Below are 24,703 nucleotides of genomic sequence, written 5' to 3'. Positions count from 1 at the left end.
ACCTTTCGTCCGGTCATGACTCATGGTTCTAGGGAGGGGCAAAGGACAACAAACCTGAACTGTAGCCGAGAAAAGACCACGTCGTGACTCTCACATTCTGCCCTTATCCACACGTCCTTGTCTGAGATGTACACGTGGCCTATCCGTCTGGCCTTCAAACCAAGACTTTATAGCATACGTACAGCAGGAGGCGACCACGAAATCACAAAAGAGAACTACGTGAATTCATATGTAGTTAGCCTGGTTAATTCGCGTTTATAGCGGCCGCCCGTAACCGCTCAGCCCCTCCGCGGGTAGGGGCCATAAAATCCCCGGAGTTTGCGTTATACAGACTAATATGTAGTATTGTGTTGATAAAATGTATAAACTGATAATCGAGCTATTCACTCTCCCATATTCACGTGTAAAAGTCTTCGAACCTTTACCCCCCTTGCTCCAGAAAACACGTATTCGCCCGCCATTAGAGGAGGCAACGCCCACTGACGGCTTTGACCATTGTAAGGTTTATTAAGGAGACTTGGATAAGGTGTAATCCATCGTTATCAATTTCAGCACCTAGACAGTTCGGCCCCTAGCCGATCAAGGGTAATTCGGCACCAGGTCCAGGACGACACGAGTTGTGTTTAGGCTTAAGGGTTAGTGTAAGAATTGGGATTAGAGTTGAGTTAGAATTAGGGTTAGGGGTAGAGTGTGGCGTCCTCTTGACGTCAAAAATTTTAGACACAGTCCTAGGCATGGTGCGGAATCGTCCTGACCGTCTAGGGGCAACTAACTGCCCAGGTGCCGAAACGTCCGACACCCGCCCACCACATCACCACCGCGCGGTGCAAAGTGCACATCATGCAGGTGCGGTTGGACCAGTTCTTGTTTGTGTCAAGATTCTGTTAGTTGACTTTATCTTGTGAAAAATGACAACAGTGGTCTCCTTGCATGAAGAAATATGAGGCGTCTGACACAAACTTGCAGTGATCGTGATTTTGTCATTTCCTAACTAAAAAACAACTCCCTGACTCCCTGACCTAGTACGACAAATATTACCCTCGTGAGCTTTTTTTTCGTACGTGCCGATATGTACGTCGTGCATGGATGACCTGTGACATGTGATCTGTGACATGTTAATGGCAGCGTACGATCTTAATCAAACGCCTTTGTGAAATCTATCAGATCTACTGTCTGCATATAAAAGATCCCCACCTCGCGAATTTTTGTCAGAGGCTATATTCTTACTATTCCTATATGCCCAGTAATTCTCTCAAAAAGAAGACATCAGTATTCAACAACGTTATCACAATAAAAGAGACACCTGATTATCTATTTGTATCATTAGCTAGCTTCTACTGCCCTGACCTTTAGACTGTGATGCAAGGCTTACGTGACACAAACCGTTTAATGAGCATGTTCTTCATTGGAATAATACATTAAGTCCTTTGGACAATGTGTAATGAATCAACATGCTACAAAATCAGTTCCTAACTTTTACCTATGTTAAAGAAATGAGGCCGCGGTTGGAGGCATGGCACAAGACAAAAGTTCACGTGTAAGATATTTTTGACATGTCTATAAAGATAGATTTATCATCATTGTGAGCGTTGCGACAAACACAATCCAGAAACTTCTCTCTCATTGTTCTTACACTTGTTTTTGTAAGTCCCAGCTTACAGACGAAAATACCAATCAATCTTTGCCTGTGTGCAATATGAGCTACCTGTTTATTTGCATGGGACGTGAACTTATCTGATTGGGCTGTTTGCTTCAAACACGAGAGGCTGTTTGTGACATACCGCTGAGTTTAGACATTGTACTGTTGGTCTTAATACGTTACCTAGTCAGTATTTCTCTATATAAGTCGGCTGCTGATTCAGTTAGGCCCTCTTTTCGGCGCTGGGGTTTCCATGTCTTTTGGAGGCGCATATCACGTGACATTGTAGCCTCGTTTGGATGAACCAATCAGGATTTGACATTATGGACAAGTGTCGTCTGATTTTGCAGCGTCGTGCACTTTTGCCACGTCAACCGGTCCAAAGGAAGGATTTACTCAGGATGTTGCAACAGATTGTTGACCAAAGGCTCTTGACGGGGAGATCAAAACAACTTGACCGGTCCCTTCGATGCTCACCAATCAACAGCGGCGAAGCTGACCACCTGTTGATGATAGAACAAACGGGATGGCTAATTTACATATTACGATTGTCCTCAATATGGCAAACATTTAACAAACATGTGCTCAGTGTGCCATAGGTCCCAATAAATCTCAGCCCCCTCTCCCTATATAAATAGCTGGGCCGTCGAGAAAAAATAGCATTGCTATCCTGGACCATATAGTTGTCACTAGTTCTCATCACAGGAGAAGAGTGCAATACACAGAAACATGAAGGTAGGGGGAAGCTTTACTTCAGTGTTGGGTTAAGAATGATGACTTCAGTTCACTTAATGCATTCAAAAATCACCAGAAAGCTAGCTAGACGAGTAAATACTCACTTTACGCCGACCAGTATTAGAAAGAAAGACGTCTATCTGTCTCGAAAAGGCTTACGAACTAATCGCTTCTATGGTTATGCACGGCTATATCATAGTTAGTTTACAATATCTGCTATAAACAGCCCATCCAGCGTCGTTGACAATCCTAGAGAACCCTATGGCACATTTTATGTGACAAACATCTTGCATAAGTGTGTGCCTATTGACATGCGTAGTTTAGAAAACCAAAGTTTTTGCAACGTTGATATTTATCTCAAAAACAGTTTACGGCCCTCGGAAGGCAACGGACATCTAAGTAGGAATACCTCCATTTGTAAGATAAACATCGGCTTTGGTTCATAACACTATGTCTATACGGTACCCGGCCAACTTTTGTAAAAGAAGACTCTCAGTGTACAAAACGTTCATATTTACGTGCGGGTAATCAACTAAGCGCACTAGGAATCCTTCGCCTTCTACTGCGACGACTTAGGACAAATTAGGTCAGTTTAAGGAGGTAACCTCCTTGGTCGATTCTATCCTTGCCAGTTTGACCAAGGGTCACCGTCATTTCTATGTACTTGGCTTTGATAGTAATTCGTACAAGTACACTGTAGTTAGCTATGTATATGTAAGTTTTCATCGTCTTATCAAAATGCATATCAAATGACCAAAAAAGCGAGAATTTTTTAGTTCAGTTCGTAAAAGTTTGGCACGGCTCTCCCCACAGGTGATTCTGTTTCTGTGCTTCGTCGTCTTGGCGCAAGCCAAGGTCATCAAGTACTGGGAGTGGGAGGAGGAGCCCACCACCACCGAGACCCCCGTCACCATGACGACCACCGAGATCCCCTACACCACCGACCCAACCTGGTACAAACATTTCCGCTCTAAGAATCGCGTCCAAATTTTTTTTTCGGCTTGTGTAACATGGTAGATGTTTGCTGGTTATTTTTGTAGATCTGATAAAGCTGAAATGTTAAATAAACAACACACGAAAAAAGCTAAACATGTTTTCGTCAAAGACTGAATACATGGCTAGAGTAGATAGATAGATTGATTAACAGTTGGTGAAAGTATTCCACAGAATTCTATAAATACTCTTTGTGCTTCTCAAAAATGCATAAGCTAACTGCTATGCGCGGGAAGCGTTTTGGGCGTGTGGGGCTCAGCGGGAGTTAAACACACAAATTGAGCGATTGCAACATCCTGCGTCCATCCAGGTGTTCAATCTCCGAGACAACTATCTCAACATGATGCAAGAACTATTTGCGTTTCTCGATTGAAACCTTTTAAACGAACTTTTGAACTCCCTTGGCAAACGTTTCGCCGCCCCCAAATGGACTTTACAGAGCTGTAACCTATGATTAACAAACATAACCTTTGATTTACGGGGCAAGGGTTCTTGATCAGATGTCGTTTTAGCTCTTTCTTTGCCGATTTGTCTTGTGTAGGGCGCTTTGAAATCCCGTCAAGCTATATTTTACAGTATGACGCCTCGGTATTATTTACACAACTCGTAACAAGATTTCATTTTAATTTGCTACGATTATTTACACTTTGATCATTGAAAAGTAATAAAGTTATCCAACGGCCTGACTAATTGAAATCATTGGTCGCGTGGATCACGTGGTTTTCAAGGTCTAATCCCGCCCAACCCGTCTGGATTCCATGCCTCAACTTGCCAGAACGTAGGCACTTTCCGTTATATGATTATAATTATAAGGAGTTTTATTACTCGAACCCTATTTTCTACCTGATACAATTTCTTTGTTTCATTACGTTGTAGGAGCGACAGGGTTTGCTCTTATACCAAGACACCAAGGCACGGCAGAAGGTGGGTTTAGGACTTTTATGGTTTGAGGCAATGTATCAAGTACAAAAGCATTTAACGAGTTTGTTTCGCGTTACAAGAAAGTTCCCAAATGGACATTTGTTGGTACCGATTTCTTTGCACATTTTGCTAGGACCACCATCGTTACTCTTTCATTACTAACGTAGAAAAGAAATCTAATTAACAAATACATAACCTTTCATTGCACAGTAAAAATAAAAGCTGTTCATACTAACGTTCTTGTCTGGCGTCCCAGCAAGACGACGCAGCACTAAGTTTGCCTTGTCTTCCAATCGTTAAATTTGAGGCCTTCCTATGGCATGCTTTGTCTATAACATTCAAAATAAAAGTTAACTTTTTCACAGAGAACCAGTCACCAGCTACAAGTGCTGTAGTGGTTGGACTGGCGATGTTGAGACCGGTTGCAAGATCCGTAAGTGTTCTCCTGTTACAAATGTCTTCTTTCATTTTCGTAAAATTACAGACAGACGTTGTGATGAAGCAAAAGTTTTGATCCAGTTTAATGTGACATTGTGTCTTTTACAGATGTTTGTATGGCCAGTAGATGTCCCAAACGCTGAGTCTGATCAAGCTGAAATAGTTGAACTGGATATTCGAGCGCTAGTTAAACCCGATGACCATATCAGACTCAACGTTCGATCATAGTTGGTCACTTATGGATGTATTCTCCTTTTCAGCCGTCTGCAAGAAGGAGTGCCAGAACGGAGGCATCTGCGTCGCCCCTGACCAGTGCCAGTGCCAGCCTGGGCTGGAGGGTCCCCGCTGTGAGAAGGTGAAGAAGGGCCTGTGCTGGACCGACTACATCAACAACGACGTCCCGTACACCGGCAAGGGTGACTTCGAGACCATCTTCAGCCTCAGGAAGGAGTAAGTAACAGTTTGCAATTCTTAGCCATAGCTATATATAGATTCAATCATTAGGCATTAGGCAGCAATGACCTAGGTGCCACCCAGGTGTAAACATTGGTATATTGTTCTCTGTACGTGGCGCTGTTGAAGTAAGCTATGGAAAACTTGAATGCAGTGCCACGTCGTCCTTGTCTCTCCAAAAGCGAAGTAAAAAAAAAACAATGACGTATCATATCTGTGATGGATGACGATTTTTTTTTAAACAAAGCACAATAAAGTATCAAACCAGGCTACCAACTCAACACACGATGGAGAAAATATACAATTCCTATCACAAGTTGCTCTTCACGCGACCTCAGATCACTAACGCAGTGTTTATCTCTGTAGGATCGGCATCTGCAAGCACTCTGTCCCCGAGGCCATCGAGTGCCAGACCTCCGCCGGCGTCCCCCTGCGTCAGACCACCCAGAACGTCACCTGCGACCGCCGCGTCGGTCTCATCTGTGACAACAGGTGAGAATCTGGGGAACAAGAGAAATGATTATCAATACATATTCATCAATGCAAGCATCTGAGCTTACAGCGTCAGAAAACCAAAGCCATAGGAGATTATACATCATCATCAACTGGTTTCTACATCTGCAGTCGTAGAAGCATCTTGCAGCTTCATTCATTCTTCCTTCATCCTCTACTATTAGACAACCTACACAGAAATCTTAGGAAACAAGGCTGACATTCCGTTAACACATTGTAGAATTAGCTACCTGCCTACCAACCTAGTCTATAGATCTCCATGTTATTAAGGGGGCATGGTAGACATAAATTGCATTTACCGCCAAGTACGAGAGTGTTCTGTGTCTCTACGAGAACTGCTCTCTATAGTCAATAAAACAATTGCATGACAATGACATTGAGTCTTATTAACCCGTCCCGCTTCATATATTGGCAGGTACCAGAAGGACAGGAGCGTGAGGTGCCAGGACTACCGCGTGCGCTTCCTCTGCCCCTGCAAGACCAAGGGCCGCGGCAAGATCTGCACCTACCAGGGCAAGGAGTTCATGCCCCGCGAGACCGTCCAGCAGAACAAGGAGGACAAGTGCCAGACATGGTACGGACTGAGGAGCTTAACTTTAAACATATCTGCACAAAGGTTTTGATCTAGTAAATGCCCAGTCTACACAAAACTTTGTAATGTTATCTAGGATATTGTCTAGCTACCAGGATCTACCAGGTATTATAGCCAGTATTGCATCTATCTCTTCATCACTACAAAGTTATAATATTTATTGTGCCACTTTCTTCATACGTGTAATTGTGATACTCTACCGTCTGTATACAGCGAGTGTTTGAGCAACGGCAAGTGGGCCTGTGACGAGGTTCAGTGCGAGTACCCGACCACCACCGAGTACCCCACCACCACCCGTAAGTACAGCTCTTAGAAAATCATAGTTAAGATACCTGCTGGTATTCTATTGCATACAATTATCTTATCGTTGTTTTGTGATTATATTGGGGTGCGTTTAAACACTATTGGAACGTACAATCACGGAAAACATGTTACTAACATTTTGATTATATCTTTTGCAGCAATCACCCCCGTCACCACAACTCCCTATGATGGTAAGCACTTCCTTAAGCCTCGATGTTTTGTATATTTTGATGTGTAAATCAACAAAGCTTTATAATTAGGCCGGACTCCTATTGCCATGATATTGGCATACTATCTTTACTAAAACAGTACGCTAAAATGTCAAAAGCCCAATGTAGAATATGGTAAAACATCAACAAAGAGTCCCCCGTTCTTTGATGACATCCTCATCTTCTGTTTGCAGACATCTGTGTTTACGGATCTGAGTTCTACGAGATTGGGGAGACCAAGACCATCGGCTGCGAGATCTGGTGAGTCAAGCTGACTCAATTTGTAGCAACCATTCCTCAACGCTTTTCATCTTTAAATGGACTTCATCATGTGCAATGTGTTCTTTTGTCGAATTAGTTGATCAAAAGCCTCCTCAGAACTGTTGACGTTATTCTAACCTTGTTTTCGTATTAAAGCACCTGCAAGACTCAGGGTGGCTGGTCCTGTGAGAGGAAGCCCGAGTGCGAGAGCAAGCGTAAGTGTCATATTCAGATCCACGATTTGCAAAATTTGTGCAATCACCTTGTATTTTGAAATTCTGGTAGATAGAAGGGGTAGAAGGATTAATTTCCTCCTCCAACAACTCTTTTGGTAGTGTTCAGTGACAGTTATCATATTCAACGTATTTTTATCATGTCCATAACAGCCCAGGTCTGCACCGTCCGCGGGAAGATCTACCAGCAGGGACAGACCATCAAGAAGGGGTGCAACACCTGGTATGGTCGTCTTAGTAACATTTACAGGCGATAAATATCATGTGATAAGTATCTCAGTCACCCATGGAATACCATGCATCTGTGAGATCAGATATGTATTTTTCTTACAACCTATGTCCCTGAGAAATTCTCTAATACTAGTTACTTCTAGTCAAGGCTGGAATTTCTGGAAGTTTATTATTGCCGCGTTTTGGATGTAAGAGATATGATTATTGTGTTTTTCTTCCGTAGCATCTGTGTGGACGGCCAGTTCAGCTGCACCAAGATGATCTGCCCTCCCACCTACCAGCCCACCGTCCAGGAGGTCTGCTACGATCGCCGCGGCAACGAGTTCAAGGAGGGCGAGACCTTCAAGAAGGACTGCAACATCTGGTGAGTAATTTTGTTTCAAAAGCTATCATTGGAATTTACTTCTGGGTTCAGGTATTGTTTGAAAGATCGTGCAAACGGTCAAAACATTGTGCTTGGAGATTCTTAACGTCTAGAATCCAATGTTCTGGAATGATGAATGTCGAGCATCTCATAACCATCTACTTATTTTTGAGTTGAGTTAAAAGCGCTGAACTAAAACAAAGGTTATGTAATCATTATATTGTGAAGGATACAGGAAAGCGAAACATTAATTTCTGCTGATCAGCTTATTCAAAACCGCTTGTCTTTTTCTTCCAAAACCTGAAGCATCTGCACCTACGGCAAGTGGGACTGCACCCGCAAGCCCTGCACCCCCGAGCCCCGCCGCCCCAAGACCTGCACCATGGGCCGTCAGACCTACCGCAGCACCGAGACTGTCCAGCAGGGATGCAACACTTGGTAAGTCTGCTTGGAGAGTGGCCGCTTCCTGCCTGGCCTGGGATCCAAACCGTTATCATAGCTACCGAGTCTCCTCTCCGCAAATAGCTTCCTTCCTTCCTTCACGTCAAGTGACACATACAGTAATAATCGGTAAAATCAAGATATCCTTAAAAAAATAAAAAAATAAAAACACTTGGTAAGTCGGGGGAAGATAATTTTGATAATTTTTGTGTAATACTGTTACGCTCAAGTCTGTTTTAGCTGGGTGTAGTCTTATCTATAGCTCTGCGTCGATTAAGGTTTGACATCCAGGTAACAAGATACGCCAAAAAAGCAGATACCCAAGCAACTACAACTCTACCTTTCTTGTGTTCTTAGAAATATTGGAATTTTGAAAATGATGTTTACTTCTTCCAGCATCTGTACCGACGGCGAGTGGTCCTGCACCCGCAAGTTCTGCGCCCCTGAGGTGCCCTACCCCACCCACACCACCTGCTACAACCGCACCACCAAGACTTCCTACCGCGCCGGGGATATCTTCACTCAGGACTGCAACATCTGGTAACGTACATTAACATTTATATTTATGTTTATTCCCTTATGTTTTACAGCAGATGGCCTGTTTTTCGTACAGTTTTACTCCATTGCTGACTGTTGCCAAACAAAATTTGATGCCTTTCTACTTCATGCTTCATAAATCCAACTTCGCCAGAACGCACGTTCGTATAAATTTGATCATCACGTATTTGTGTATTGCTGTTTTTAGCCGATTTGTTTCCTTACTAATGTCTTTTCTACTCTCCCAGCACCTGCAACGCTGGGATCATCCAGTGCTCCACGACCCCTTGTCGTCCCGTTGGTAAGACATTGTATAGAAACACTTGTAATAACTACGCATCACATAAAAAACAGAACGATTATTTTTCATCCTTGAAATTTCAATCTGCACATTGGTGGAATATTCGTGTTAAGTCCTACAATATCTACATTTCTAACCATTGTTATCCCAGGCCCCTGCACCCAGGAGCTGGTGAAGTACCAGACCGGCAGCCGCCAGCTGAAGGGAACCTTCCCGCCCAAGTGCCAGCCTGACGGCTACTACCAGCCCGAGCAGTGCCACAAGGACCTGGGCGTCTGCTACTGCGTCACTCCCACCGGAGAGCGCATCAGGGGTAGGTACAATTAGTTCATGTTACAGCGACTAATATGTTACTTTACCTAGGTTTCTTTTTTTTTGTAATGAAGTAAATAAACAAATAAACCCACACACAGAATCCTTCAACGATCGATTAAAAATTAGTTAAAACTAACATTAAGATTTCGAGTCGGTACAGAACAATGTAACAGCACCAACAGTTAGAACATGCTATGACAAAGATTTCGGTAATCAGACCGAGTTGCAGAGGTCAAATATCAAAAAACCTAAGTTGGCTAATTGTTCGGGGGTTGACTTTCGGGGTTTATTCTTTCGGTGACTTACGTCTACTTTCCTTCTCTCCCAGATACCCTGACCTTCGGCTACCCCGACTGCAGCCAGTACATGACCACCACTGAGTACACCCCTGTGACTGAGACCACCACCGAGTACACACCCTTCACCGAGACCACCACCCCCTACACCCCGGAGACTACCACCCAGTTCACCGAGCCCACCACTTACACTACTGAGGGTGAGCAGCAATGTCGTACTTACTCACTTCGGTTTCTTTGATTTTATTTTTTCGATTATTTGTTACCATTTAGTCATCATCAAATTACGTGTACCTCCTTTACATCAAAATTGATATTCATCTGACATACAACTTTACTAGTTCTACAGATAACTCTCACAATATTTTACAAAATCTGTTGATTCATGACAAGGATCTTAGTGCTTTTCACAGAGTTCAAAAGTTTTTATCTCTATTTTTTGTGTATTATTATCTACTTAATTCCCATTATTTCTCTTCGGTTTAAGTACAAATTCTGAGTCTTTTCTAAATAAGTCATCCATGTAAGCTGACCTTCCATAGGATTTACATACCCTAATGCATTCAGTTTTAAGTGTTTGAATCTTTCCATTTTCACCACAGTGCCCCCCTGCCTGAAGCTCCTTCAGACCAGGAAGTTCTTCCCCGGAGGTTTCGTGCCCACCTGCCAGGCTGATGGGTCCTACCACCCCACCCAGTGCCACGCCAACGGCTACTGCTTCTGTGTGGACCAGGAGGGTTACATGATCAAGGGCACCGAGCAGCACATCAGCCAGGGTCTGCCAGACTGCACCCCCTTCATTGGTAAGTTCATGATCAACTCTTATATGCATGTGCATACACCGTAGGGATTCGTTCAAGAAGATAAAGTTATCAACAGCGAGCAGATAGATTTACATTGCACTGAGCAGGGAACTTTGGACAAATGGCATGAGTCTAGCCTTTATAGCTCAAACTTATATGTATGATGTCTTGTGAAAAGATTGTCACACATTGGATCATAATGACCCCTAAAAGGGGGTCTTCACACTTCGTTGAAAATCGAAACATTTCGAGATTTATTCGAAAAATCTTGAGATTCTATGCTAGATCCTGAGATGTTCTGACTTAATTTTGAATTGTGAGATGTTTTAAATAATCTTAAGATGCGTTGAAAAAACCTCAAGATAGTTTTTAAAAATCTCAGGATACTTACATCATCGTACTGGCTTTCTGATTGCTTTTTGGTTGCTTGTTGAAGTTTGATGAGAATTACAATGAATGTTTTATATGTTTATACAGAGACCACCACCCCTGTGACTCCCTACACCACCGAGTACACCACCACAGGCACCCCCTCCCCTCTCTGCTTCGAGCTGCGCAGCCGCAGTCAGACCAAGCCCACCTGTCAGAAGGACGGCACCTTTGAGCCACTGCAGTGTGACAAGACCAGCCGCTACTGCTACTGTGTCACCCCTACCGAGGGCACGATCATCCCCGAGACGCTGGTTCGCTCCTGGGAGGAGAAGCCCGAGTGCAGGGAGTACATCACTGGTGTGTATACAAGTATTCAAAAATATTGCCAAACATTGCCTTAAGTAATAGGTAAACCCAGGGTTGCAGAAAAAAAAAAGTTCAATACTACTAACTCCTTCCTATAGGGAAAATCAAAATGGCAATGGATATTTTAGGGAGGAGATGAGGTAAAGGAAGAATATTTGTAAAGATTTAAAACCTTGTTTAAGTGCTTTTATTGCTTATCAAACTTACTTGACTAAAAATCATTTTCAGATTGCTCATTAAAGGGAGTTTTGTTAACTTTGTATGCCATCTTGTTTCCTCAGCCACCCCCACCCCTACTACTGAGTCTCCTGACTACGAGGTGCCTCCATGCCTGAAGCTTCTTCAGGTTGTGAAGGACCTGCCCCGCCCCTACACCCCCACCTGCCTGGCTGACGGCACCTTCGCCCCCCTGCAGTGTGACCCGACCACCAAGTACTGCCACTGTGTGGACCCACGTGGCTTCCAGATCAGAGGAACCGTCAGGCACTTCAGACAGGGCACTCCTGACTGCACCACCTACAGTACGTAGGGTTGTTATCAAATCAAGCTAAATTCTTACCATCCAGAAGCAAACGTCAACAGTTATTTGATAGATTATTTCTACTGTTAGTCATAGATTAGATTAGTTTGTTATACTTGTTAGTTATTAGCAATAGTTAAACTATCATGTGCCTAAGTTGTCATACATTGTGCCAGTTACAATTGTATTGCAATAAAGTTCTTCTTCTTCAAGTAGATTTCTGAGTGAAGATTTTGAAACAAATGCATATTTATGTTACATCAACTGAGTTGCTTGTCATTAACCATGAGGCCATTGTGGGGTATCAAGAGTTGACTTCTTGTCAACTTTTTTTCTGAAACAGCCACCACTGAGTACACCCCTTACACCACCACCGAGTACACCCCCGAGACAACCACTGAGTACACCCCTTACACTACAACCGAGTACACCCAGACCACTCCCTGTAAGTATGAACACTTTTGTGTTTCAGATTCTTGCCATTCCAACTAGATTGCTGTTAATTTCCCATTGGTACAATGTACCTATAGAAAGAAAAAAAGGGAGAAACACTATCTGATCTAAAAGAATTCAAGACAAGAAGTCAGTGGTACAGTGTCAGATTTGAAGATTTCAATGCATCAGCATAATACTTAATGAACATGCATGTATTTCTGACATCATCACAGTTGCCTATTCTTTAAGCAATGTTGAAAAGTCTTAACTGATGTACAGAACATTTCTGAACTTTCTATGCTTCTATGCAGTTGCAACTCTTAAGCAATAGCATTATTGAATAACTGGTAGGTTCCGACAAAAGGTTTCATTTCAGAGTCAGACCTATGAATTTTGTTTAGTTGCATTTGGGATTCAGATAACATAATCTGTCTGTCTGTTTGTTTGTTTGTTTGTTTGACGCTCAGACCCCAAGTGCTGGGAGATGAAGGAGTACAGCCGTGGCAAGTTCACCCCCAAGTGCACGGAGGAGGGCACCTTCGAGCCCATGCAGTGCCAGGACGATGTGTGCTATTGTGTCCACCCCACCAAGGGTGTTCTGTACAGGGAGACTGTGTTCCGCATCGACTTGCAGAGGAGCGTGCCTGACTGTGACACCTACTGGATGAGTAAGTAGACATGAGCACATTAACACATTAACCCTGACAAAAATATAATATGTTTTAGGTGCCACTGGTTTACGTGTATTGTATGTTCACTTCCATACTCAATGTTTAACCTTTAAGCCAAGGATTTTTTTTGTGAAAGTCAAAGCTAAATTGGAGTTTTTCTTCTCTCTCTACAGCCACAACTACCCCCACCCCCTGTGTTGGTGAGGAATGCACCACCCCTTACCCATGTGAGGGAGAGGAATGCACCACCCCTTACCCCTGCGAGGGAGAGGAATGCACCACCCCCTACCCTACCACCACCCCTACCCCATGTGAGGGCGAGGAATGCACCACCCCTACCCCATGTGAGGGTGAGGAGTGCACCACCCCCTATCCTACCCAGACCCCATGCGTGTGTGAGGAGTGCCCCGACCCCTCCCTGTGCCAGGGTGAGGAGTGCACCACCCCCACCCCGCCGTGCGAGTGCGAGACCTGCTCCCCCACCCCCTGTGTGATCCAGCAGAGGCAGTACATCCCCAGCCCCGGACACTTCCTGCCCATGTGCGAGCCCGACGGCCGCTACGCTCCCCTGCAGTGCCACGACTCCTACGGCTACTGCTTCTGCGCCACCCCCAAGGGCTACGAGATCCCCGGCACCCGTGTCTTCGGCGTTGATATCCCCGACTGCTCTTTTGTCTACGCCACCACCACTGGTACACTACATAATCAAGTTCTACACAATGAACCGTTGCAATTTAGATTTTTTCATTCAATGCATATTTTGGCTGCTATAAAGTTATACTGTGCAGTTGTAGATGAAATGTCTTTGACATACATACAAAATGTTGAAGACTGCTGATTAATCGGTGTCCTCCATAAACATGATTCGCTGCCATCAAGCATAGTCATGAACCTAGAGTTTGTTTTCAAAGCTTCAAGAAAGATGGAATGTGCTGATGATCACTCCCTTGACCTTAGTCCAATAATTAAACATGAGCATAAACTTGTATAAAAACTTAGTTCTACTTTATATTGACACCATTACAGAGCTTCACAGTCATCCTTTACTTTTTTCAGAGTACACCCCTTACACCACCACTGAGTATACCCCTTACACCACCACTGAGTACACTCCCGAGACAACCACGGAGTACACCCCAGAGACAACCACCGAGTACACCCCTTACACTACCACCGAGTACACCCAGACCACCGAGTACACCACCACCTCTCCTTACCTGGACTGCTGGGACCAGCTGGAGCTGTATGAGACTCTGCCTCAGGTCTGTGTGATGAAGACTTCCTATTTGTATAAAAGTCGCTGTGCCAATTTTTGGCTTTTTCTCCATAGATGAAGTAGACATTCATGGGAAAGGCACTGGTTACTGTGAACGTGAAAAATCTGATTGACTTTAGATTCAAATTTCTCGTTAAAGTGGCTTATGGCAAAAATAACAAAGACACCATAAAGAGAGAAATACATGCTTTTATTTGACATATGAAATTCTGCTGTGCATTCAGCAACAAACAATATAAAAAGTAAGGTTCAAAATCAGTTAGATTTTTGTTGACAATTTCATAATTTTTTATTCCTCCAAGAAGAACCAAACGGACAGCTTTCAAGAAACATATCACAAAATATACACCCTTCCATTGCATGCTATATATTTGGCATGAAAATATTGCACTGTTTGAACAATATGTGTGAATGTACCATGGAAAGTACAAACACAAATGGGCTTTTATGCTAATATAAGATCTGTCATGTGTGTTTTTACTCTGCAGGTGTTCAGGACTGTGCGTCCCCGCTGCAAGCCCGACGGCACCTTCTACCCCATCCAGTGCAACCTTGACCTGAACATCTGCTACTGCGTCACCCCACAGGGCGATGAGATCCGCGGTACCGTCACCAAGGGAACCACACCCGACTGCACCCCTTACATCAGTATGTAACATCTACTAACATAATTCCGCCATTGTACATAATTCCGTCACCCTGAAAAGATACGGCCAAACAGATCTAGAGCCCAACATCCCCCAGTATAATGTGCTCCTGTGTATCTAAACTGTGCATACCTGGGGGGATGCTGCACTAGAGATCTCTCAAACCCACTGTTTTTCAAAGTGCCGGATTTTGGTTTCCCGGTGGATTAATGTTAATGGGGGTTAACTCATAGCCTGTCTTACAACTCAAAGTTTTGACGTAATAGTTTTGATGAAAAAAATTCACACAATCTCATAGCCCCACCCACCTTGTTCAAAATATAGTGTTTTGTAATGCTAAAGAAAATGTGGATAATACAAAGAATTCACCAACCCTTTTGATTGACAGTCTGGACTAATTTTTTGTCTGTTGAATGATATGGCAACAGTAATATTCAAGATTAACTAAAGGCTTCTTGCATTTAGAAATGTTAATTCTTCACAATCATCCTACTTCAGCCCGCAAGTTTGTTGCTGAGGATTCCTGCATTGTTGATGGCTTCGTCTACAAGCAGGGTGAGACCTTCTACCAGGAGTGCAACAAGTGGTGAGTACAAGTAGCTACTTCAAGACTTTTATTTTCCTTTCGGAAGGCAAATGACACATATGTTAGACAAAAAGCCTTGTGTTCCCTTTGAAATCTTTATGAATTGTATTATGGCTGGTCATACATGATCTACCAACGGAGTAAAACTAACAGAAATGGTCATTCTCTTTTGCAAGATTAACATTCGTGAGCTGGTAATTTATGGTGAAATAATTTTTTTCTCTTTGCAGTGTCTGTGACCAGGGAGTGACCATGTGCACTATCCTGCCCTGCACTACCAGTGGTAAGTAGGCTGACCTTGACCATAATTTCCTTCATGATTGTGATAGTTCGGAATGGAAGAGCATTTTTAACCAAGTTTTCCCCTTGCATCAACTATCTTGGAATGCCCATAACTAAATCTGCCATGTCTTTCTACAGAGGTTTGCTACCACCCCACCACTGGCATCAAGTACCAGCCAGGAGAGGTCTGCACACACCAGTGCCAGGAGTGGTAAGTGGTCCTCAGGCACACTTGTCCTTACTAAGAAGAATTACTTTTTTTAAGAAACATTACTCTTAACAATAACAGCATTTCCTGTTCAAAAAATGTAGTCAATTTTGAGTAGGAATCAATATGGTATCATATTCACAACTTGAACTTCACAGTGACATTGGTATGTTCTATGACTTGCATGAATGTTCTATCTGATTTTTAAAAAGATTGTAGAAAGAGTAAACTTGAGATTGAACAAGGGATGTCTCCAGGACCCGTCCCTCCATCCTGGGCTGAACTCAAATATATATATATATATATATATATATAGATATATACATTATGTAAAAATGCTAACATGTGGCTAGTATTCAAACTAAAGATGCAGTTCTCCCTCTAATACAGCATGTGCCAGGACAGCAAGTGGGCCTGTATCCCACAGGAGGACTGCCAGACGACCACCACTGTTGAACCCACCACTGCTGAAACCACCACCCCTTGTCAGTACCACTCTGGAACTACGCTTTTCCTAGATAGAATTGCTTCTTGATACCTGGAAACTTGCAGCAATTAATTACAACAAAAAGAGAAAATACTAATAACTGCCTGTTCGTAAAATGGCAATTGATTCTTGATTGTTTGACATATATTTGGTCCCCGTGGTATGCAAAGTTTTTTTTACTCACAATCATTAAAGTGATCTAACCTACTTCCTTTGTCTGCAGTCTACCCCCAGTGTCAGATTTCCGGCGTCATTTTCCAGATTGGAGAGACCTTCTATGATGATTGCAACGAGTGGTAAGTATTTCCTTACCACCTACTAGTATTCTAGCACAATTATGCAGTTGTAGATTATAGGAAAGCTGTCCACACCACCGGTTATTCAGCACCAAGGACAGACCCATGTTGAAAATTTTCTCTTGCTCCTGATACTTGCTCATTAACTGATAAGAATTGTTAAAGAGCTGCACGTTACTCCTAATACTTGTTTATTAAGTGATTAACATCATCAAAGAGCTATGACTATCCTTTTTATCTATTGGTCAATAAACCTTTTGTATCAGTAGTAGCTGAAAGAATTCGGAAGACCACTGATGTTGAAAATGTGATAGATTATTGCACAGTAACAAACATGACCAACATCCAATTTTGTGATGTACTCAGCTTCCATGGCTAAAAAGATATAAAACATAATTTTTTCTTGCATATTCCAGTACTTGCACTCCTTACGGACCATCCTGTACCGAGAAGTATTGTCCTCAGGGTAAGGCCTTTTCTATAAGCATTTATGATATGTACTTCTTTTGCATATTCTATTGCTTTCACTCCTTATGGATCATCTTGAACTGTAATGGCACTTTAAAAGATTATACTCTTCTACTTTCTTCTACTGACACAAATGCCTGTTAACCAGCATATTCCTACATGTGCACGAACACTTGTAATAACTATGGTATGTATTTGTAGATGTCTGCTACTGCCCGATGACTGGCTCTGAAGTCCAGGAAGGTCAGACTGTCACCAAGGGATGCAAGGAATGGTAAGTTAACAGATACATGATGAATGATTTATCTTAAAGGTTTAATTTTGTGACCTAAACCTAGAAAACAATGTTCAGATTTTGATGTGATATGAATTTTGTTGTGCTCCAGCACTTGCAAGTATGGCCGCATGGAATGCTTCCAGCGTGAGAACTGTGAGGAGCCAACCCCCATGTGTGAGGTCGATGGCTTCTTCTACAGGCCTGGCCAGAGTTTCTTCAACCAGTGCAACCGTTGGTGAGTATGCTTAGGAAGAGCTTACCATTTATTTTATATTGTCTAGTTAACCCCTGGTAGAAAATACCTAGGATGACGTCACAAACGGCCATCATAATATCAACCTTAATCGATACAAATGTCACTTGTGACTTTCACTTGTAAGTTGTGACTTACTATTGACATTTAAGAACAATTACTTGATATGATGTACAATTTAGGCCTACCTTTTAAGGGAATGTCAATTTTGTCTAGTTTTTATTTGTCAGGATGAGTTTAACCCTATTTTCCATTTGTTTCTACATTGAGAGAATATACAATCCAACAACATATTGAATTCTAGTATCGTAATGAGCTGGTTTTTCCTTCCACAGCACATGCACAAAGACTGGTATCTCTGCCTGCACCTTGATGATGTGTGAACCTAGTAAGCAATTTCCACACTTTTATCTGCTTATGTACCTGAGATCTACATTTTCCATGTTCTTATAAGATAAACCCTGTTTTACAGCAAGGATCAGAACATACTGTCTTTATTGATTTAGGCCGTATCCTAATTGCTGACCCAAAACATGTTGTATTATATTGTATTTTTATCATTCTCTGCACCAGTAAAATATACTTAACTCAGTATATCACATACATCCTACCAACAAACAAACAACAATTATTTGCAGGGAACTAACAGTGAGGTTCTATCTTTTTTTCCTTAGGCTATTGCTGGGATCCTGACACCAGGGTTCAGTACAAAGAGGGTGAGGTCTTCACCAAGCAGTGCAAGGAGTGGTATGTTTATTAATTCTTTTTTTAATCTTAAGACTCAGACTTTGTTGTGAATTATTGTGAAATTATTGTGTGTGTACATTTGTTTGTGTGTGCCATGTGTGTGTGTGTGCCATGTGTGAACTAACGAAAAATACTACTCCATAAATCGACAGGGTTCTAACATGCAACATTGATAATCTTAAAGTTTGCGCTTTTCCCACACAGCACTTGCCGTGAGGGTCACTGGAAGTGCTCCCAGCAGGAGTTCTGTGAGACCACCACCTCCCAGACTACCACCTTTGAGCCAACCATGAGTATGTTTGAATGCTTATAATACTAACGTTGATAACTTCATATGGAGCTAATGATCTGCAAACATACATAGAAAACTAATATTGTTATCTCAAATTTATCAGTCTGATAATTATCATGTTTTGCTGTCCCCTGCAGCCACCCCCTATGTGCCCACCACCTGTGTTGTGAAGGGCCAGACTTACTATGAGGGTGAGACCTTCCACGATGGCTGCAACGAGTGGTAAGTAGCATCATTCATTTGCCACCTACAATAGCATGAAGTTGATTTATTTGCCACCTACAATAGCTTGAAGTTGAATGATAGCTTGAAATTGACATTTCTTAAGTTGTTTTAAGTGTTGTTCTCCCCTTCTTTCCTCCAGCGTCTGCCGCGAAGGCTTCCCAGCCTGCCCTGCAAAGCCCTGCACCCCAGGTGGGCAACTATTAGTCACAGCAGCTGAGCTTTACATACCTTAGAAAATGTAACCATTGCTCCACCTAATAGCATTGCATTATACTGCACTACACTGACCACCTGCCCTTTTGTCATTGTGTATCAGCTTTACAATGTACCTTAAAGTTGAAAACTGAAAAAATTGACTAGTCTGAGCATATAGTATATCCAAGATATAGTAGATTTGAAATAGAAACATTTCATTGACAGAAAAGCTGAAAGTTAAAGACATCTGCTGAAGTTCTTGTTTGTTATTTGACCTTGTTCAGAGACCACCCCTGAGACCTCCTGCAAGATCAAGGACTTCACCTTCAAGTCTGGCCAGAAGTTCTTCTATGGCTGCCGCGAGTGGTATGTAGTGTTCACAGTTGCAAACATTTTCCACAGCATATCATCCTGAAAGCTATGAATGTATTAGTCCTCTCCTTCAGACCTAATGATTTGTAGTTTCAATTAACCCATTTCTTTATACAACTTATTTTTTCATTTCAGCATCTGCAAGGATGGAGAGTACACCTGTGAGGACAGGACAAAGAGGTGCCCCAGTGGTGAGCTGTCTCTTCAATCTCTTTCCTCTTTAACTATGCATCTGATGTCCAGTTCTATCAAAAACACTTGAAGCTAGAGCAAACTTTTGATTGAAATGTGCACTAACCCACCATTTCACATCAGTCATCGACGGGTATTTTGTGATGACAGGAAATGGTTGTACATTTCTTGTTTTAAACATCCCTCAGCACTTTCCTTACATGAATGATGGTTAAAACACCTCAGAATAAACATTGTGTCAAAGAAACATGCTACTTTAAATAACTTGAAAGGAAACTGCATCGGAAATTAAAATTATTAAAAAAAGGTCTTGCTTTCCCCACCAGATGTGTGTTTCAACCCGACCACTGGTGAGAAGGTCTATGAGGAGGAGAGGATCTCTGTGCAGTGCAAGTCCTGGTAAGTCACAGTAAGCAGACTATGAAGCACAACATGCATACAATGCATGGAAAGTTTGAAGATTTATTGATGCTTTATCTGCAAACAGAGCTCCGTGTACTTATGGCCTAGTCACAGACACCTGTATGTTAAACTTAATAATACATGTATAATGTAATGTTATGTGCCCAGCGTAAGCCGGATGATGTTTCAACCATGAATCATTGAAAAAAGATTGGTGAGGATTTTTCATATCATCCCTTTCAGCAAGTGCATCAGGGGCCAGCTTAAGTGCAAGGAGGAGAGGGAGTGCACAACCCCCTACACCAGCCCTGGTAAGGACAGCTTATCATGCCATCTTGGTTATATTTCTGTGTGCAAAATGCTTAGAACCAATATATCATCATATCAGGAGTCAGAATACAAATAATCAATTGCTTGCAATTCAAAGGTAGACATCAAGGATGTTGTTCAACATGTAAAAATTAATCTAATGGAATATTGAAAATGCATTTCATTTCGCGAGGATTTAGTTTCGTGGTAGGGAGAAAATGGAGTGTTCGCAGTGGTTTTAAGTTTGCACTGAAGAACTCACCACAAAAACTGCAAACATAGAATCACCGCGACTATTTCTGCATTTACAGTAATAGGTTTGATGTGTTCATAGAGTGAGAGACTATAGTTTGGACAAGTGGATTTAGGAAGCATTATTTTATTTTCTTCACAGTCACCCAGTGTTACGTCAACGGCACCTACTACCAGCCCGGCCAGGAGTTCTGGGTCAGGTGTAACCAGTGGTACGTACCTTTCTTCAGCCAACATGTTTATTTGTTTTCTTGTGAATAACAACAGAAACCACCTTTGGTTGAGCTCATAAGTTGCTGAAATTCATAAACATTGTGATCTTCTCCTTAACACTGCTTTGTCTATCAGCTGAGTCTTGTTTCTATAAAGTATACCTTATATATATGCCTTTCACTTGTAAAATGTTTACACACACAACATAGCTGTGATATCCTACAGTAAATCATACTGGTTGACTCCTCCCTGTCCTCAGCATCTGCAAGGATGGTGTGACCCTGTGCACAACTAAGAAGACCTGCCCCACAGACAAGTGCTACCACCCCTTCACTGGTGTTGTCTACAGGCCCAAGCAGACTACCCACGTCGACTGCAACAAGTGGTGAGTCAAATTGTGAAGGTTTATAGATACAGAATGGCACAGTCTATGATATGATCATTTCGTGGAGTTTTGATGTTCATTGCACTAAAGTTCTATCCACAACATTCCATCATTTTCACAGACAATAACTGGTGTGGGTTAAGATATGAAAAGATGGAAGTAGGACTTAATCATACCTCAGCATAGTGGGTTGCAGTGGAAACTGAAATGATGAGAATATGTTCCGACAAAAGTGACAAAAATCCTGCACTGCATCACATTCTGTACATAAACTTCATATACTGGCAGAGCACTTTGCTATGGTTAGTGCTAGACAGCAGGGAGAAGGTTAAAGGTGCATCAACTATAAGTTTATTTTATCATTGCAGCAAGTGTGGCCCAGACGGTGACTGGATGTGTACCAAGAAGATGTGCCGCCCCACCCCCATCACCAAGAAGCCCATCCTCCGCACCAGGAAGATCACTGGTTGGTGACTCACATATCATAATCCCAAATCCATCACCATCATTCAGTTATTTCTTTATACAATAGGTGGGATCTCAAATATGGTTGCAGGAATATGAAAATACTGAGACTGTGAGGTCATTCTACAAGTTTTTAAATGAAATTACCACACCTGGTACAAATTTACATTTTCAATTCAGTTGAATCAAAATGTTGATTTCTAATGAAAATACCCAAATCGTACATTGTCAGATATTGCAAAAGTGTGTCAGTTACAGATGCAATAAATGTTCTGTAATGTTCCCACAGAGCCCAAGGAAACCTGCATTGTTGATGGCTGTGAGTTCTACAGCGGCCAGAGGTTCTTCCAGGACTGCAACAAGTGGTGAGTACACTTACTCTTCGCAAATTTTCATTTCATGCAATGGCAGTGATCTGAAAAAGCACAGCTCATTTGAGACCAGAGCTTATCTGTTATACTATTTACCACCCACTCATTGATTTTTATTTCAAAGTTGATAGGACTTGACCTTTGCCAGCTCCATGCAAATTGTTTTTAGATTTTGTTTACTGTGTAACTGTGTTCTTTCCTTAATTGTTGTCCGTCCCTTCTCTACAGTACCTGCACCAACGGCCGTGTTTCCTGTACCCGCAAGGCATGCAGCGAGAGTAAGTTGTGGTCTAACTTGTATTCTTTACCTTCACTTTTTCTTAAACCTTTCGACAACCCTAGATCAAAATTTTGTAACTTTATCAAATTTTACAGTTTCAACAAATCATATTGAGTTATGTCACAACAATGTCAATGAACCTAGGCCACCTGTGCAAATTTTGAAATTAAGTTTGAAAAATTGCTGTTACAATAGCAATTGTATTCTTAAAGTGAAGAAAAAAGCTGAACGCATTTTTCTAACAAGTTTGTTTTCTGCAGAGTTCTGCTACAGCCCAGTAACTGGAGAGAAGTTCCGCCACGGCGAGACTGATCAGGAGTGGTAAGTACATGCATTGGAACCTCAGACTACTAGATTATCAAGTTGTATTCTTTAAGTCAAGTGTTTTCTTTGTAACAGATCTATATAGCATAATGCTTGTAAAAATATACACTTAGCAATGCTTGGTAAAGATGAGGCATATAACTGTTGTAAATTCTACAATGGTAGTACTATAATATCATTCTGTAGCACCTGTAAGAAGGGTGAGTGGAAGTGCCCCAGGGATGAGGTTTGCCCATGGCAGACTACTGAGACCACAACTGTCCCCTACACAACACCCGAACCTCGTGAGTTACACAGCCTTCTACATGGATCCCTATTTCAATAGCTTAGATATTGTACCAACAATGAATTGGCTGTAAAAACAGAGCCCCTAATTTGAAATAAGGGTATTTCCACGCTGAAAACTTGACATTTTTTGTTAAACTCTGATAAATCGTTTTTTTTTATAGTTTTCTTCTTCTGATTTGTAAGTGTGAAAGATTTGGCTACATTTTCAGAATATGTTTCAATTTCAAAATATCAACAAACCTTGTATAAAAAATGCTGCATGATATGTACATGAAGATGATTGATAACTTGTTAGCTGCAAAGTAACTGAATCCGTCTTACCGTTCCTCTGTTCCCCTCCCTGTACACAGAGACATGTCCTAATGGCGAGCCCCTTGTGGAGTGCTTTGTCGACCCCTGTCGGTATACCACGTGTCCGGCCTACCCCGGCGCTGTCTGCGTCCCCAACTACTGCGGCAGCTGCCAGGCCGTCTTCTATAACTCCAAGGGTAGCCCCGTCGTCTGTGAGGTGAGTTATAACCCCCATGTGGACCCTCATAATTTGAGATTGTAACCACAATATGGAACCACCTTTTCCTTTTTATCCACTTGACGTCATGCGCATGCGTTTTATTTTTTCATTTATTTATTTAAACCATAAACTTATGGCACAGCAAAAGGCTTGCGCCTCCCTGAATTATGTATAAATTTGTTACAGTTTACACCAATAATATCATGCTCTATATAGATAAACATAGGTATTCGTTGTTGTGTTCTTGCAGTAGCACCATCACTGTCTTCATTGCAATGTCTTTTTTTTCTTTTCAGCCTTGAAGACAAAATGTTGATTGCACAATCTCAAGACAGTTTTGAGCAACACATCTTCAAATAATTTTGCTGTTGAAATGCTGAAGATTTTCTACTGATGTTATCAATGTGTATTTTGTACGGCTAATAAAGATATCATTAAAAGCAACCCTCAATCGCTGTGGTTTGTGTCAATGTCCTCTGATATCAAGGTAAACTGGAGTTCCACGAAAGCATCAACCTACGCTAACAGTTGTAGGTAGCATGTCCCATTATCAATCATTCGTGTGTCACAATATCTATGACTAGAAATATCTATCAGTTCCCAAAGTTCCACATGTGTCTTGATAATGAAGTTCTCACCGTTCAGGCTTTGATAGAGATATAAATCATTATGTTCAAGGAGTATGTGAATTGTTTTCTAGAATCCAAAGATAATGACATGCTCTAGTCTTACTAAATCGATTGAGATTGAATCATTGACGACGCCAGTTTAATCCATAAAACAGCGCATTTACACAACACAACAGTATATATTCATTGCACATATGCAGTTAACACTTAAACTACCATTTTTAGAAACAAGAATCAAAAACCAATCCTTTAAAAACCAACAATTATGAAGTGACGTTACCAGTAGTGGCCAACTTTTGGACATCCAAGAACAAGAAACTTACAACAAAAGTTACAAAGTCGCATGGTAGTTGTGTTGCAACGTTATTAGCAACCCACCCAAGGAGGGTTCAAATATGATAAAGATCTCTCTTGGGAATAATACAAGTTGGAAAGTGTCTATGAAGTACAACTAACATAATTACAAAATCAAAGAATGATCGCTTAAAAGTTGGAATCATCTAGTAAATGTATAAGAGAAAAAAACCCT

General features: G+C 41.9%; 1 protein-coding gene across 1 annotated transcript; it reads left to right on the top strand.

Moving 5' to 3' along the window:
- Positions 1-2,239: 2,239 nt before the first annotated feature.
- Positions 2,240-23,989, top strand: LOC136439684 (uncharacterized). Its single transcript, XM_066435205.1, has 52 exons — positions 2,240-2,374; positions 3,188-3,327; positions 4,244-4,291; positions 4,654-4,721; positions 4,987-5,176; positions 5,546-5,671; positions 6,108-6,266; positions 6,498-6,580; positions 6,746-6,778; positions 6,991-7,057; positions 7,214-7,272; positions 7,444-7,513; positions 7,745-7,885; positions 8,192-8,323; positions 8,723-8,866; positions 9,112-9,164; positions 9,316-9,477; positions 9,808-9,975; positions 10,378-10,578; positions 11,056-11,307; positions 11,598-11,837; positions 12,180-12,281; positions 12,739-12,939; positions 13,116-13,634; positions 13,999-14,204; positions 14,707-14,866; positions 15,364-15,451; positions 15,682-15,734; positions 15,872-15,944; positions 16,332-16,426; positions 16,652-16,724; positions 17,141-17,190; positions 17,394-17,466; positions 17,579-17,704; positions 18,058-18,110; positions 18,397-18,469; positions 18,674-18,762; positions 18,899-18,983; positions 19,126-19,175; positions 19,466-19,547; positions 19,689-19,744; positions 20,072-20,144; positions 20,391-20,458; positions 20,851-20,920; positions 21,181-21,306; positions 21,675-21,772; positions 22,061-22,136; positions 22,371-22,420; positions 22,683-22,743; positions 22,933-23,030; positions 23,385-23,542; positions 23,842-23,989. The coding sequence occupies exons 1-52, from the start codon at positions 2,369-2,371 to the stop codon at positions 23,845-23,847; spliced, it is 5,733 nt and encodes a 1,910-aa protein (XP_066291302.1). The 5' UTR covers positions 2,240-2,368; the 3' UTR covers positions 23,848-23,989.
- Positions 23,990-24,703: the final 714 nt, after the last annotated feature.

Source organism: Branchiostoma lanceolatum, chromosome 8 (assembly GCF_035083965.1).
Source record: "Branchiostoma lanceolatum isolate klBraLanc5 chromosome 8, klBraLanc5.hap2, whole genome shotgun sequence".
NCBI lineage: Eukaryota > Metazoa > Chordata > Leptocardii > Amphioxiformes > Branchiostomatidae > Branchiostoma > Branchiostoma lanceolatum.
This window is presented reverse-complemented; position numbering and strand designations above follow the sequence as displayed.